This window comes from Lissotriton vulgaris, chromosome 4_1 (assembly GCF_964263255.1).
Source record: "Lissotriton vulgaris chromosome 4_1, aLisVul1.2, whole genome shotgun sequence".
In the NCBI taxonomy this organism is placed as follows: domain Eukaryota; kingdom Metazoa; phylum Chordata; class Amphibia; order Caudata; family Salamandridae; genus Lissotriton; species Lissotriton vulgaris.
In genome coordinates this window covers 1,698,238,062-1,698,254,342 of record NC_141691.1, presented here as the reverse complement: position 1 = coordinate 1,698,254,342, position 16,281 = coordinate 1,698,238,062, and the positions used below count along the sequence as shown (strand labels likewise).

The 16,281-nt window shown below is 39.7% G+C and overlaps 1 protein-coding gene across 2 annotated transcripts in view; it reads left to right on the top strand.

The window, feature by feature from the left end:
- LOC147724419 (membrane-spanning 4-domains subfamily A member 4A-like) overlaps nucleotides 1–16,281 on the top strand; it is a 540,727-nt gene that overhangs the window by 57,109 nt on the left and 467,337 nt on the right. For both annotated transcript variants that reach the window (XM_086967007.1, XM_086967006.1), the window contains exon 2: nucleotides 6,669–6,798. In XM_086967007.1, coding sequence (XP_086823133.1) covers nucleotides 6,682–6,798 — 117 coding nt within the window. In that variant the 5' untranslated portion in view covers nucleotides 6,669–6,681. The remainder of the gene's footprint in view (nucleotides 1–6,668; nucleotides 6,799–16,281) is intronic.

Here is a 16,281-nt window from a genome sequence, read left to right as displayed (position 1 = left end):
TTTTACATTACCACCCAACTACAAAGCACCCCTTAGGTCTGTATTCTTTATTATTAAATCTGCTATGTGCAATGAAAAAAAACAACTTACAACAACAACACCCTTTCAGCACAGACATTATTTCAGACTCTCTCATCAAAAACATAATATTGCACTTCCTCAGTCAAAAAGTAGTATTGCCTCTTTTATTAAAGGGCCAGCATAATCATTCTGTAGCAGATACTTCAATGCAACCCTTTCCATCTTATTAACTCTTCCCTACAACATCTTGTTCTGTGTATATTGCCATCAGTAGCCATTTAATTTGTAACAGAAGGTAAGTAAAACAATGCAGCAGGAAAGGTGACATATTATAAGGGAGACTGCATCAGGTAATAACATGGCTAAAGTAGTCATCCATTAAAAGAAGCGATGGGAACTTGGTACAAGTTTACTAAATGACTGTTCGCAAATAGTGGTAGCAAATTGGGAGCCGACAGTATGCAATCAGTCTTTTATTTTGCAACGCAGTTGATGTTCTAGTAGATTATATAATAAAATCTCCAATCGGAAGGTGTCACACAATGACGTGTTAATGAGTATTAGTAGGCATGGCGCTATTTGCGACCCCTGTGATTGTCTAAAGAGACAGGGATGACATCATGTATGAAACAGCAGACCACCATCCCCTGTTTGAATTCCTAAGTGAGAATATATATATATATATTTTTAAGAAGCATGTGTTCTGCTTTAAAAACAAAGGGCCTCATTTATGAGAAGTGATGCATCGCTGGGTGAAAGCAGCAATGCGTCACTTCTCAGTGCGCCTACCTTGCGACATGATGAATGCGTCATATTTACAGCATGACGCATCATGTCGCAAGGAGTTACAGATATGTCAGTATTTCTGATGTATCTGTAGGCGAAAAGGTGTCACTAGAGTGTGTCACAAAAGAGACGCAACTCCAGCAATGTGTCCTTTCACATGGGGCAAGCCCCATGGGAAAGGGCCTGCGCCCGTCTTACGCCTGCTGTGAGGCCCACCCTGCATACATTATACCTGACGCAGGTAGAATGTAGCGCAGGGGTTTACAAAGTGACACATCTGCTCAGATGTGTCACTTTCTAAATAGGGCGCAACAGGAGGCCTTTTTTACGCAGCTGGTGCACCACAAAAAGTGACGCACCGGCAGCACAAAAGTGACGCAAGGGCTCATAAATAAGCCCCTAAGTTCTGATAACATTCTCAAATGGCAAGGAGTGCCAATGGGTCAAAAGGCAGGTAGGAATAGAGTGAGGCAATTGGCATTGATTATAAAGCAGTTGTGAATAGAGAGTACATTCTCTCTCTTTTCTGGGTTTACCATTATATACTAGGTGGCATGTTTATCAAACTTTCATACAGGGCAGCACATCAATGATGCTGCGCATTCCTGGCATTTCTTTGCGACAGTGCCCAAACTACTGCCAATGCAGACACAATTACACCGTGGTTCAAGGTTGCCTGCATTGCAGACAGCATAGTTTTACTCTGAGGCATTTTCTTCTATCTCTGTGTGCTGCAGAATGCATTGCACATAGAAAGAGGAAAAAACAGGCACTTGGGATGTGAAGCATTTTGACGCATTCCCAGGTCTACCAGTAATGGTAAATCCCTGGATGAATACGTGGGAACACCACTGCTCCCCCTAGGAAAAGCCTTCCTTGGGCAGAGTAATGCAATGCAGTTATGTGTGCTGCGTTGCATTACTCTAGATGTATCAAGCCACTCAGAATCAATCACGCAAGGGGGCCCTGCATGGCTTGATGACTATAACTTTTGTGGTGAGTTGCCTTTGTGCCACGTTGTGTAGCACAAGGGGGATGCAAAACTATGATACATTTACCCCTAGAAAGCTGGCTAGATGCAAATTGAAGACAGATAAAAAAGTGATTCAGTTGTGTTCATGCAGAGAGAGGCAATAATAAGCTAAGCTTCATGAATCACAGGGAGTGAAAGAGTATGGGACGTCCAGTGCATATCATCTGGCACACTTTCGGAAGCCACTGCGGATGTCATTCTGAATGCCATAATATGGTGTAGAGTTCATCAGAGAGGTAGATGGAGAGTGTGGAAACAACTTAACTGATACATAGAGCAACGTTAGCGTGAGCTGGACGGTCGAATTGTCAACAGTGTTAAATGGGAGTGCAGGAGTTATGATTCTCAGTTTGAATCAGCTGAGTACTTTGTGGATAGAGAACATGCGAATTGTGGAGTGGGTGTACCTGTTAGAGCAGGCCTTGCCACTGTGGATGATGGAGGGAGGGAGGTATTGTATTTATGTGCTTTGTTTTCTCAAGTACTTGCCCAAATTGCAGCTCCTCTCATCATGTCTGATATGTTAGTATTGCTTTCTCTGTTTCATTCTCTGCCTTTTTTCCATTGTTTTCTATCTTTCCTCTCTTTTGCTTAACCCCGCACTGCGCCCCATTCATGCGTATGTATCCATATGCTTGGGACCCTCGATGGTCCTCTGAATAAATAAGCCAACACTGTTTTATCTCTTAGTGGCAATGTTGGCCGCAGTTTTATTATCATACATGCATATTCATACGTCATATGGCATTTGTCATACAGCACTATTTTATGACTTGTCATGCATGGTCATAAATCATCCGCTTGCCTTTTGCAGGTCACTTCGTTGTCCCTTTGGACTGGCAGTTCGCTCTTTTGGGTTGTCTCCTCGCTTCCTCTACGCGGGGTAGCTTCCTTCCCAGAGTTAGGAGTGCCGTCTTTGTTGCTACCCCCTTCTACTTGCTTGACCCCTCACCCTGCCATTCGGCATCCCAGTGTGAGGGTCCCAATTCTTACACACCGCCCGTCAGTGTGTCTCCATAGCAAGTAATATCTCCTTATTTCCGCCACGCCACCAGGGAGGCTTACGTCTTCCTGCGGCTCCCCCCTTTGTGTCCGAGACAGGGTGCTTCTCTTTATTTGCAACCCACCAGTGGCATCGCACCCCACAGGTTGCTCCACAATGCCTCTAACCCAACATTAGACAGGTGGACTCCATCCCTTGCGTAGAGCTCGGGGCGGCCCGGGTGGATGAGCCCGTGCCTTACACTTCCCATCCCGTTGACCCTGCAGAATTTGCTTGCTGCTATGTTCAGCTTCCTCCTAGAATTTTCTACTACTCTTCTTGACTCTGCACCGCGCCATCCCTGTCTGCTGATGCGCTCCGACCATATGACAGCTGTACTCTTAAATGCTCTGGCTGTCTTTGTGAGGTCTCTCTGGATGTCATGGAGGAGTGCCTTCCTTCCCCTGCTCACCAGGTCGTTCCCCCCTAAGTGGATGATCACTACATCGGGTAGCCAGGGTGTGTCTGCCTGTACTCTCTCCAGCGTCGCCGGTAGCTGGTCCCATCTCATCCCCGGCCTGCCCAACCACCGGATGCATGTGTCCACCGGCCTATCTTCCTGCTTGCAGCTGGCTTGCAGCCACCACGCCTGCAACCTGGCCACGAACGAATGGCCCACCACCAGCACCAGCCGAGGTCTTCTCCCTGCTGGAGTAACATTTACAATAGTCAGTTTGCTGCCGGGGCGATGCCCCTGGGCCTGTCGATGATCAATTGCTTTAAAAAAAAATGTTTATATCAGGTGGGGCCTGAAGTATGCCTGGAATGCGCGGGATCGCCACCTACCCACGGCTTTTATTCTTTCCTCTGACATCCCGTGCTGAGCTGCTGACGTGGCCGCTCCAATCCTGAAAGAGTGGGACCCGAAGGCGGCGGGTGGGAGACCTGCTTTGCTCAACGCTAGTCGCATTACTGTCGTGAATTGGAATCTGCTCAAATTGCTTCCATCCCTGTGTCTGAAGAGGGGCCCCTCCCCTACTGGTCTAATTGCCATGCAGGCCTGCAGGCAGCATACTGCGCAAAACCTCAGCTCCTCTATGCAGTGCAGCCTGGTCGGTCTTCGAGCACCATAGCTGAATCTCAATTTGGGCCCTTTGCGACGTTATGTCCCTGGCTTGTAGGCAGTCGTCAGCAGGCCCACCCCTGTGCAGTGCCACCAGTTTGCTGATGCGGAAGGCACCTAAGAAAGCGATGGCGAAGGCTGCTTTAAACAGGCTGAGCTCAAATGCGCCCCTCGTGACGCCTCCCTAGGCTTCCAATAAGGGAGCCTGTTAGGAAAAATCCATCGTCCGTCTGCTGTCCTTTCTCTTGCCCTCGACGCGCCTCCAACCTTTCATGGCTGCCTTGATGTAGTGAGATGCCGCTGGGTCGTGCCCTGCCACCCGCTTTGTGAAGTGTGTTACTGCTGCTAGGTGCACCTGGGCCCAGGACCTTGATTTGCTACTATTGTATGCCCACAGGATGAATCTCTCCACTACCGTGCCCATTGCCCTGGCATCCTCTAGGTGTCGGATACCCCCTATCTGCATTACTGTGCCCACATACTTCCTATATCTCTTTGCTGCTTTGGGGGCAAGGACCTGGTTCACCAATGCTGCGAGATCTACTCCGCTAGGTCCCAAAGGTGCCCAGGGAAAGGGGTCATGTCCTGATCTGCCGTGGGTGCCAGCTGCCTGAATCTGTCCATCTATGCTCTTGAAAGGGCGTCTGCCAGCTCGTTCTCCAACCCTGGTATGTGTCGTGCCCTCAGGTCTATGTTGCCTTCTAACTGTAATTTAACGACATGTCGCATTAGTGTCAGTATCTCTGGGCACCTGGCCGCCACCTTGTTGATAGATTGTACCACCTCCTCATTCCATTCCATCTCTAGATGGGTCTGCCTCTTTAAACGGAAGCCCTTATCATACTCCAGCCAAGCGTCCCCCGAGAACTGTCTCTGCGCATTGTGTATGTTGGCCTCATAGAGTCAAAGGTCTGCAGCGCAGGAATTTCTCCACAATTATGCAGGCCATAATCCTAAAGGCGTCTAACCAATTGTCAAAGTACTCTCTTTCCTTTCTCTCCTATCTTTCTCTTTCTTATCGCAAGCCGTCAGGTCTAGCCCGTCAAGTTGGATCTCTAACGAAGTAAAAATGTCTATAAACTCCTTCTTCCAAATTCTCTCCTTGACTGACAGAGGTATCAAACTGGCTAGACCCGTGGCTCTAGTTGTTAAGGACGTGGGACCGGGGGAGGGCTGGGCATAGGTGGGGTCTTGCACCGGGAGGGTGGGTGGCAGGCGGCCGACTGGGCTGCCCCAGCCTGTTACTGGTGACACTAAGCCCCCTTGCCCTGCTGGAGCGCTCTGACCCCTCAGCTGCCCTTGCCGCTCCCACCCAGGGTCTATCAAGTGCCACGGAAATCTTGAACATTCCTCGTCCTCTGGGTTGCTGGCGCCCCCTTCCCCTTGCACGTTCCGCCCCTGCAGGATGAGGGGCGTCATGGCTTTTATGCATTCTTGCATGATCGTGCCAATAGGCTCACCGCTCGTTGCTGCCGTCTCTATTCCACGTCCTGGCCCTTCCGTCCTCGGCTTGCCTGCCGGCGTGGGGGCTTTCTTTCCAGGCTGCATCTTCTTTGCCACCGCTGCCGTCTCCTTCAGCTTTGCTGGGATTCTTCTCTGCCGCTTCTGCGCTGGCTCCTCGGCTACTGCTGGCGGTCGTTTGCTCGGACCTCCTCCGGCGCCCTTGCCCAGGTGCGCCTGCAGCCATTCTGTTCCATGCACCTTGGAGGTCGCTCGAATCTGTTTCAACAGCTCCCCCAGCTCCCTCTTACTGGCCATGTTGCTGGCTGCTACCTCTTGCTTGGAAGTGCTCGGCCGCTCGGTGGAATCGCTCTTGGATTTCCTCTGGCCTGTTCCCGCTCGTTGTCATCCCAGACTCAGGGCCAAGCACGGCCCGGCTTGGTCTTCTGCCTGGTATCGCCATTGATGGTCTCGTTGCTCGGCAGCGCTTCACCTCCACCTCTGGTCGTCTTCCTGGACAAGATCCTTTCGCCGTGCTGCCGCTGTCCCTGGGTCCAAGATGCCAACTGGACCAGGGTGTGGTGTTCTTATGCCCCCCGACTTAGCATCTCTGGCTAGCCGGCCTTCTTCCCCATTGGGGTTTACCCCTCGCCCCAGCCCCATTGGCCGCCGGGCGAGGCGCCTACCTGGCGAGGCTAGCGGGGGGCAGCAAGGATGTGCGACACAGACTTTCCCGCTTCTGGGGACGCCGCCCGAACCGGTTTTCCTTCCAGGGGCCTTGCGTGGATTAAGGCACCGACCCTCGAGCCCCCTGAGGGGGCGCCCTCTGCGATTTCTCGCCACTGCATTGCCTTTTTGCTTTTTTGCCATATGTCCACACACTCTCAATCACTGTATCTTTTCTTTCTGTTCTGTTATGTATTTTCCTCTTGGTTCAAAGATCTAACTTTTCTCCCTTTAGGATTTCAGGTTCAGAAATTCATGTTGCTTTCTCATCACCACTTGCCTGGTTTCCTAATAATTGTTTTGACGTCTCAAGCAATGTCAAGACAATGCAGAGCTCAACTGAAAACACAACTGAAGTAGAGACCACAATATAGCATTATGTGAATTAATTAAAATGGACCAAAGCACCGAGCCCAGGTCAGGCATGCGCTATTGAACAGTATTATGTGAATACGATAATTCTAAGTGAACAGTTATAAGGCTTCTAACACTTGACTGAAAGCAGTGCAGAATGATCTGTGAAGCGTAAATTACTGACACTTGTATTTCTTTCACAGACTCCAGTACACTATGGCATCAGCAACAGGAAATGGCGTGTTTCTAGTCACCCAGTATGTCCCAGCTGTAATCCCGGCCCCACCGGCGTTTCTGCAGACATTCATGAAGGGGGAACCGAAGGCACTGGGAGTAAGTACTATTTTTCACCATTTGCTTTCCAAAACTCACGAATAATGAAAATTGGAATGAGCTCATAACATTCCTGCATTTTTGCATTTTTCATATAGATCAGAATTACCTACCAGTCAGTAGAATTTATATTCCTAATAGAGTCTCATGGGTGTTGCATATGGTAATTACGGATCACTGAAATATTATCGACGGTCACATTATCGACTTGCTAAAATATCGTTGAAAAATTATCGACGACAAAAATATCGACTTTCTATACTTATTACACAAAGTACAAAAATATCGAGTAAAATATATCGACTCTTTACAATATCGAGTACATAAATATCGCCTTAATAAATATCGACTACAAATATATCGTTTTTCATGAAATTACACCTAACACTACAAAATATCGACTACAAAAATATAGAGTACTAAAATATTGTTTCCTTAAAAATATCGAGTTTATTTTTGCACCCTTTCATGTCTACAATACCATATTAATAGTCTAAAAAAGGCATTGCACTATACAAAATACATATAATACCTGTTACTTTTATAACATTCCTATTTATCTACATTTGCTATACATTCTATAAAATGCGTTCTATTATTTTATAAATATTCATTACATTTAACTAACATTTTGATTTTTCTTTTTTCACTTACACATATATTTTTTTTAACAACTAACCTGCTTTAATGCTGAAATCACCACATATCACTATTCTCACATCAACAAACACACCAATTAACAAAAAAAATTCAAACTAGCCTATACAATGCTTCATTTCATCCTACAACCAATCAAATCAAAGCACACAAAATACACATACTATAAAAGGGATACATGCATTCTACCATTTGTTGCTGCTAACTCTATAGAAAGAAGATGCCAACGCTCTGAGGATCTTGTTCCTGAACAAACATCTTAAAAGATCCAGCTTACTAGCAAATTATTCAAGTAAGTTACAGTGCATTATTTAGAAATCTAAATTTGTAGTCTACTATTTTACTTATATCTACTAACTCTTTCACTTATTTGATTTTTATCTCCTCCTACATTTCTCATAGAAACTACTCCAAAAATATTCCTAATACATGCTCCTATTTCTTCACCTGGAATTTCTGATTGTAAGTATATATTAATGCTCTGTTATACACCAACTGCAGTTTTTAAACACTATTTCACAAGATTCATTCTTTATTTTCAACATTTTATTCACAGATAGTCTGAGATTTTCCGATTTCAACACTACAAACATATAAAACTACACTAATTAAACATGTAAGTATATATGTATTTGTTATTAAACACCCAATATTAAAAATGCTATTTTCTAAACAACATATCTTGCATATTACTTCTTCCCTACAGATCCAATAAAAACATACAACATCAACTATACCAAAAGACAAGACTACCCTTGTTAAAAATGTAAGTATACTTGTAATTTGTCTAAAACTCCCGAAAAAAACTAAAACTATGTTCTAAACACCATGTTATATATTTTATATTTCCTCTACAGATATTCTGAATACATCATACATCTACTCTACCTACAGCAAACAAAACTACTTTTTTAGAAGTAAGTATATTTTTAAATATTTCCCATTTCCCAACCGTTCATAATATTTTTTCTAATAAATTACATTTATTTATTCTATCTTCTCTACAGATCTCAACTTTACTACCTTGATGTACTCCACCAAATACTACAACTCAACTATTTAAACAAGTAAGTATATGTAATGTTTACATCAAATGTACTACTAAGCTAAATAGAAAACTGCTTTATCCTAGGAAAAACGTTTGTTATGTCTAAACATTTACTTAGCATTTCTATATTTTCATACCAACAGTAATTAAAGAAGAACATACAAGATAATCCTTCAAAACACAGTTCTGCATTTTTGATTACAACTTTTAGTAACTGTAAGTATAAATACATCATAAATTATGTTTGCACCACAAAGTGAAATATATCTTTTTTAAATGTGTTTCTTTCTACTCTTTCCTAGAACAAGTAAAACAAAATGACAGAAGGTGCAGAATTATTATGTCACAGAAAAATAAATTACTGTTATGTTATATGGGTTATGTTTATAATCAGGAAAGACAAAGTGGTAGAAATGTTTTCTGGAAATGTACCAAATATTACTCAAACAAATGTTATGGGAGGGCTACTACTGAAGAAACAAATGTGTTATTTACCAGGGAACACAATCATCCCCCCAATGTCACAGAAATTGAAATAAGAGATGCTTTGGGAAGTATAAAAACTGCTAGCACACAAAGTGATAAACCAACAACACAAATCCTTAAAGAAGAACTGTTAAAAGTCCCAGCCCATGCTTCAGGTCAACTACCCTCTATTGACTCCCTTAAACGCACAATTGCACGCACTAAAAGACTAACTACCACAACACAACCCAACCCTACTACATTTGAGGAAATTATTATTTCGCCAGAAATGAGCATCACACACAATAAAGACAAATTTATCCTGTTTGACAATGAAAGCAGTACAAACAGAATCATAATGTTTGCAACTGCAAGTAATTTAAGAAAAATCAAACAGTGTCCCCAATGGATGATGGATGGAACATTTAAACCATGCCCAAAACCTTTTTATCAACTATATTCCATCCACGGTTTATACCATAACTATAACATCCCTTTCATTTACTGTTTGCACCTAACAAACAGCAAAACACTTATACAGAAATATTAAATGGTCTCAAAAATGAAATCAATAATTATTTTCCACAAAAAATAATTATTGATTTTGAATTAGCTATGATTAATAGCATTTTGAAAACATTTCCCCACACAGCAATCCAGGGTTGCTACTATCATTTCAATCAGAGCATATGGAGACATCTCCAGAAATCAACTTTAAGTATTCTATACTCAACAGATAGCACCTTTGCCTATCAAATTAAAAAATTGATAGCACTGGCCTACGTTCCTGTTACCGATGTAGCGGAACACTGTAATTTATTAATTGACAGCACATATTACAAGAGGAATGAAGATAAACTAACCCCATTACTGGACTATTTCGAAGATACTTGGGTGGGAAGGTTGCACAGATCTGGACATCGACGCCAACCCAAATTCCACATCCCTTGGTGGAATGTCTATCTTAGTACTTTAAACCAAGAGGCTAAAACAAACAACAGTGTAGAAGGGTGGCATAATGCTTTCCAAGCTACCACAAGCAGAGCCAAACCCACATTCCATAACCTACTAGAAGCTTTAAAAAAAGAACAAAGCTATCAAGAACTAAGAATGGAACAATCTGTGACCCAAATTGGTCCAAAACTAACTAAACAAACTAAACAAATGTTCAGACTCCTGCGAATTCAAGTCACACTATATCCTACAACTAGAGGATTAGAATACCTGTCACTAATAGCTAAAAGCCTATTATAAAAAAGTAAACAAAAAATACTAATGTCTTCTTACAAAGATGGTAAATATAAAAATCATAAACATTTCTAAACAATTATAAATAATACATATTTGTTTAACATACTTATCAAATTTTGGGACATTATTTCTGAACAAATATGCAATATTTATAATAACATCACACATACACATTACATAAATATCGACATTTCCCACCCAATAAAAAATAACTTTAAAGACTTATAATTTATGTAGATCAGAAAGACGTAATCCAGCAAAATAAAATCCATACAATCCCTTCCAATGTAGGACAATTCCAATATCGGAAACCCTCAAAAACCCGAAAATTAAGTAAAAATGAAATAAACGCTCCAGGAAAACCCGAAAACACTAGTGTGGACACTTTAGTATTTAAAGTGATATACACACACCTTTAAAAAAAACGGTCACGCATATTAGTGTATCAATCCAATACGAAACCCTCCAAAAACCCGAAAAATGTTTAAAAATTTTAAAATCCGCTCCAGGCAATCACGAAAAATAGGAGATACATGTAAAAATATAACCATAATAAGTCATACATTAGTTTCTCCACAAAAAAACACGCTTCCTTCCATGTACTTTTCATGCGAGGAACCAGAACCTGTAAAAAAGCATACATAACGAAACCCACCCACAAATACCCCATAACATTTGTAAATACACTCACAATTAACATTAACCATGTAAGAAGACATTTCCTAACACTTAAAAGAACACTAGAACTGAAACATACACGACGCATCCATAACAACGACATTTCACCTAAAAGCTACATAAACAATTCATTCATACACACAAAAACACTACACAGTTCGAATAAAACCTCAAACAGTACCACTCAGTTAAAAATTGTATGTAAAATTAACCTTACCTCTCTCCACGCGAAGCAACTCCCAACCGCGAGCTTCTCCAGTCCTAAATGAAGCTCAATAACCTTACGCGGTAAAAAAGTAGTCCCCTTAAACCATATTTGGAAAGGTATCATAGAAAATACAATGTTATAGTTAAAAATATAATACATACACATACTTTTTTAACAAATTAATACACTAGACTCATTATAATTTAAAGTGTTTAAAAAATACATATTTTTAATATTAATTAATATATAGTAATTATTATATATTAATAATATTAACAAATTATGTTAAACTTGAAATAATAGATGTAAATAATTTCTTATTGTGTACATTTATTGGAATAACTTTTTGTTTCTTTTTAACTAAACATTATAATTGTTTATGGTAATTATTAATAATAATAAATAATATAACTTATTTATTGTTATTAATATAAAAATTATAACCATTTGATATATAAACAATGACCTAAAATATTGTATTTTTATTTGGCTGAATGTATGTGTTTCTGAAAAGAAGAGATAAATTATTATGTTTAGTAATTAATAATAATAATAATAATAATAATAATAAATATATTTGTTATTATTCTTATTAATTATTACAAAATTTTTATAATAATTTCTAAGTATTATAAAAGAATATAATTGCATAAATAATCTTTTTCCAATACCAGATATTATTATTAAACATATTGTTCCCCTATACTGTTATAAAGTTTACAACATAATATATTTATATGTTTTATTTAAAAAGGACATTGTCTGAAATATGTACCAAAAAATGTCTTAATTTGTATTTACATATCTTGACCAAATATAAGAAATTTCCTGTTACTTTATAAAAATGTAAATAAAAAATATATATATTTAATAATATTAATATATAATATTAACATTATTAAATATAAATGGAAGAAGCAGATAAAAAACTGAATTATTATTTTATTAAATATAAATACTTGTTACTCAAACTTAATGATTAAAAAATTGATTATTTACTGAAAAAATGTTGTAAAATAATTTTGTGTGATAATTTACAACATGTACATAAATGATAATGTGTTATTCTACGAATACTACATTGCAAAATAATGTTATGTTAATTTTGATTGTGATTTTATTGTAGTAGACATAAATAAATAAAAAAATCTGAATACAGTTTTGTGTAAACATCCATGTTGCATTATTTTCTAATATAATAACACAGTAATGTACAATTATATGCAAATGTGCTGGACACTGATCAATTAATATTTACTATTGCTACTCCAGTCAAGCTAATATCAGGGAAGGTGCTGGACACTGACCAATTATTATTTACTATTCCTACTCCAGTCAAGCTAATATCAGGGAAGGTGCTGGACACTGACCAATTATTAATTGCTATTCCAACTCCACTCAAGCTAATATCAGGGAAGGTGGTGGACACAGAAAAAATAAAATTAATATTCCAACTCCAGTCTAGCTAATATCAGGGAAGGTGCTGGACACTGACCAATTAATAATTACTATTCCAACTCCAGTCAAGCTAATATCAGGGAAGGTGCTGGACACAGACAACATCAAATTAATATTCCAACTCCAGTCTAGCTAATATCAGGGAAGGTGCTGGACACTGACCAATTAATAATTACTCTTCCTACTCCAGTCAAGCTAATATCAAAGAAGGTGCTGGACACTGACCTATTAATAATTACTATTCCAACTCCAGTCTAGCTAATATCAGGGAAGGTGCTGGACACTGACCAATTAATAATTACTATTCCAACTCCAGTCAAGCTAATATCAGGGAAGGTGCTGGACACAGAAAAAATAAAATTAATATTCCAACTCCAGTCTAGCTAATATAAGGGAAGGTGCTGGACACTGACCAATTAATTATTACTATTCCAACTCCAGTCAAGCTAATATCAGAGAGGTGCTGGACACTGACCTATTAATAATTACTATTCCAACTCCAGTCTAGCTAATATCAGGGAAGGTGCTGGACACTGACCAATTAATAATTACTATTCCTACTCCAGTCAAGCTAATATCAGAGAAGGAGCTGGACACCGACCTAATAATAATTACTATTCCAACTCCAGTCTAGCTACTATCAGGGAAGATGCTGGACACAGAAAAAAATTATATTACTATTCCAACTCCAGTCTAGCTAATATCAGGGAAGGTGCTGGACACTGACCAATTAATAATTACTATTCCTACTCCAGTCAAGCTAATATCAGAGAAGGTGCTGGACACTGACCTATTAATAATTACTATTCCAACTCCAGTCTAGATAATATCAGGGAAGGTGCTGGACACAGAAAAAAATACAATTACTATTCTAACTCCAGTCTAGCTAATATTAGGGAAGGTGCTGGACACTGATCAATTAATAATTACTATTCCTACTCCAGTCAAGCTAATATCAGGGAAGGTGCTGGACACTGACCAATTAAGAATTACTATTCCTACTCCAGTCTAGCTAATATCAGGGAAGGTGCTGGACACTGACCAATTAATAATTACTATTCCTACTCCAGTCAAGCTAATATCAGAGAAGGTGCTGGACACTGACCTATTAATAATTACTAATCCAACTCCAGTCTAGATAATATCAGGGAAGGTGCTGGACACAGAAAAAAATAAAATTACTATTCCAACTCCAGTGTAGCTAATATTAGGGAAGGTGCTGGACACTGACCAATTAATAATTACTATTCCTACTCCAGTCAAGCTAATATCAGGGAAGGTGCTGGACACTGACCAATTAAGAATTACTATTCCTACTCCAGTCTAGCTAATATCAGGGAAGGTGCTGGACACTGACCAATTAATAATTACTATTCCTACTCCAGTCAAGCTATTATCAGGGAAGGTGCTGGACACTGACCAATTATTATTTACTATTCCTACTCCAGTCAAGCTAATATCAGGGAAGGTGCTGGACACTGACCATGTATAAATTAGAATTGCTACTTTAGTATAATCTTATTGTATAAAGTATTGTCCACTATTTATATTCCTTTAAGTACATTTATTAACTTTTTTTAATTTTTTTTTGCAGAGTAGTGCTAAATTTTTTATTTTGCAGAAAAATTTGCAACTTTTTGTCACAAATATTTCTTCAATTCTTTTAATATTTTATTTAATTTATTTGCACACATTATATTCCTAAGACTAATATTATGTTTAATTTAATTATTCTAAATATTTTCTTACTAGTGGTAATAGATGTATTTATCAAATATTTTGCAAAATGGTTTGTAATTTTTTTATTAAATTTTTCATTATTTGTTATAATTTTTTTTCCAATCATTACATTCCAATAACAAATATAATGTTACAATATATTTTTTTAAATTATTTGCAGACTAGTGAAATTATTTTTAATTTGCAGAAAAATTTGCAACTTTTTATTTTGCATCTCTATTTTTTCTGCTATTTTTTTCCCTTTTACAATATTAGTTCTTATTAATGTTTTATAACACTTTTATATATTTGAAATTATTTATTTTAAATTACTCCCCACCCGTATCCCCTATTAACCCAACATCCCGCTCCTAAACATTAACTACAATTTATATTACTATTAATATATTTTTTAAGCCCTTTTTTCTACATATTATCGATATTTTTTACTTTAACTATTTATCGATATTATGTCTTGTCGATATTTTTGAGTCGATATTTTTGTACTCGATATTTTATTATCATTATTTTATTCGATATTTTGACCAACGATATTTTTGTTAACGATATTTTATTATTGTCGATATTTTTGACTCGATATTTTGTCCATTCGATAATGTGGAGTCGATATTATGTCTAGTTACCGGCAATTACACAGATCAACACTTTCCCTCTATCGTCAAAACAGGCATTGAAGTCTAAACTCTGGTATGCTCCACTGTACAAATGCACGGATGGCATTATCTGTGATTAATGAGTAAAAAGCTAATGAGGCCCCACGAAAATCAACCGCCACAGTGTTTTATCTCTGGCAACATGATGGACCTCACAGCAAAGGGGAAAACTGTAATGAAGAGTGTTATGCTGTGACTGTATTCCAACACAAAGGTGCTAGGACCTTGGTCTCAGTGCAAACAGAAAGGAGTAGGACAGGAGGACGGGAAGCAGGGAGGAGTTGGAGTGAGGTGGACAGTTAGAAGGGGATATGGGGAAGGCAGCAGCAGCTGTCCGAATTATGGACAAGAAACTACATGAAATAAATGGACAACGTGTTGCACATGCCAGTGTCCGAGTCATTCATTACGGCCACTATCGGCGATCCGACAACTTGCGACTAGGGTGGGATCCAGGCACTCACTGCTACCTGTGTCAGAAGAAACTGAACTGCTGGAGCCCACCCCACTTAATTCCTCACCTGCCAGATTTTCAGGCGGACGCGTGAAGTCAGGCTGCTGCACTGAAATTGCAGAGTGCCACCATACAGATTACAGAGACGCAAGACTGTGAGTGCTCACCTCGGTTTGCCCTCAGCTAATGTCTTGCACCATCGAGAGTGCGACAAGACTGCAAGCACTTACCTGTTCTGATGCTCAACAAAGTGTCTCATGTTCCGGGAGCCCAACCTGGTCGAGTGCTGAGTTGGCAATGCCTGAAGCCTTGAACCATATGATGACCCCGTAGCTGCAGGAATATGCCATATTTCTATTGTGTTGCTCGAATGCTGCAACCCTGCATCATTCTGAATTTCATCTGCTCTCGTTGGTGGCCATCTTAAAGTCAGGGGGCTCGACCAATGAGCTGTGAAGAACCGACAGTGGCCATCTTAAAGTCAGGCATCCCACTAATATTCATTGATATCCTGTGCACAGTGCTCACACAGCTTGCTGATGCCTCATGCAAAAAAAAGAGAAATACAAAGTGAAAAAGATACATTTACTTAATTATTTAATCATTTCAAGAGTGACTACCTTTCCACACAATTTCTACTTCTTACTTCTGCTATGAAGTTTCTCATCTCAACATAGCCAATGTCAACGCCTCCGGACACCACCAAAGCACACAGCCACGACCAGCTATGCCTGGGGTGTCATTCCTGTGGCAACCGGAACCACTGCCTCTCATCCCTGGAAGTGGAATGGGGCCACATTGGCAAGAATGGCTCACTGACTTTGAAGACTTTATGACAGGGCTGCAGGTCACGGAACAAATACCAACAATT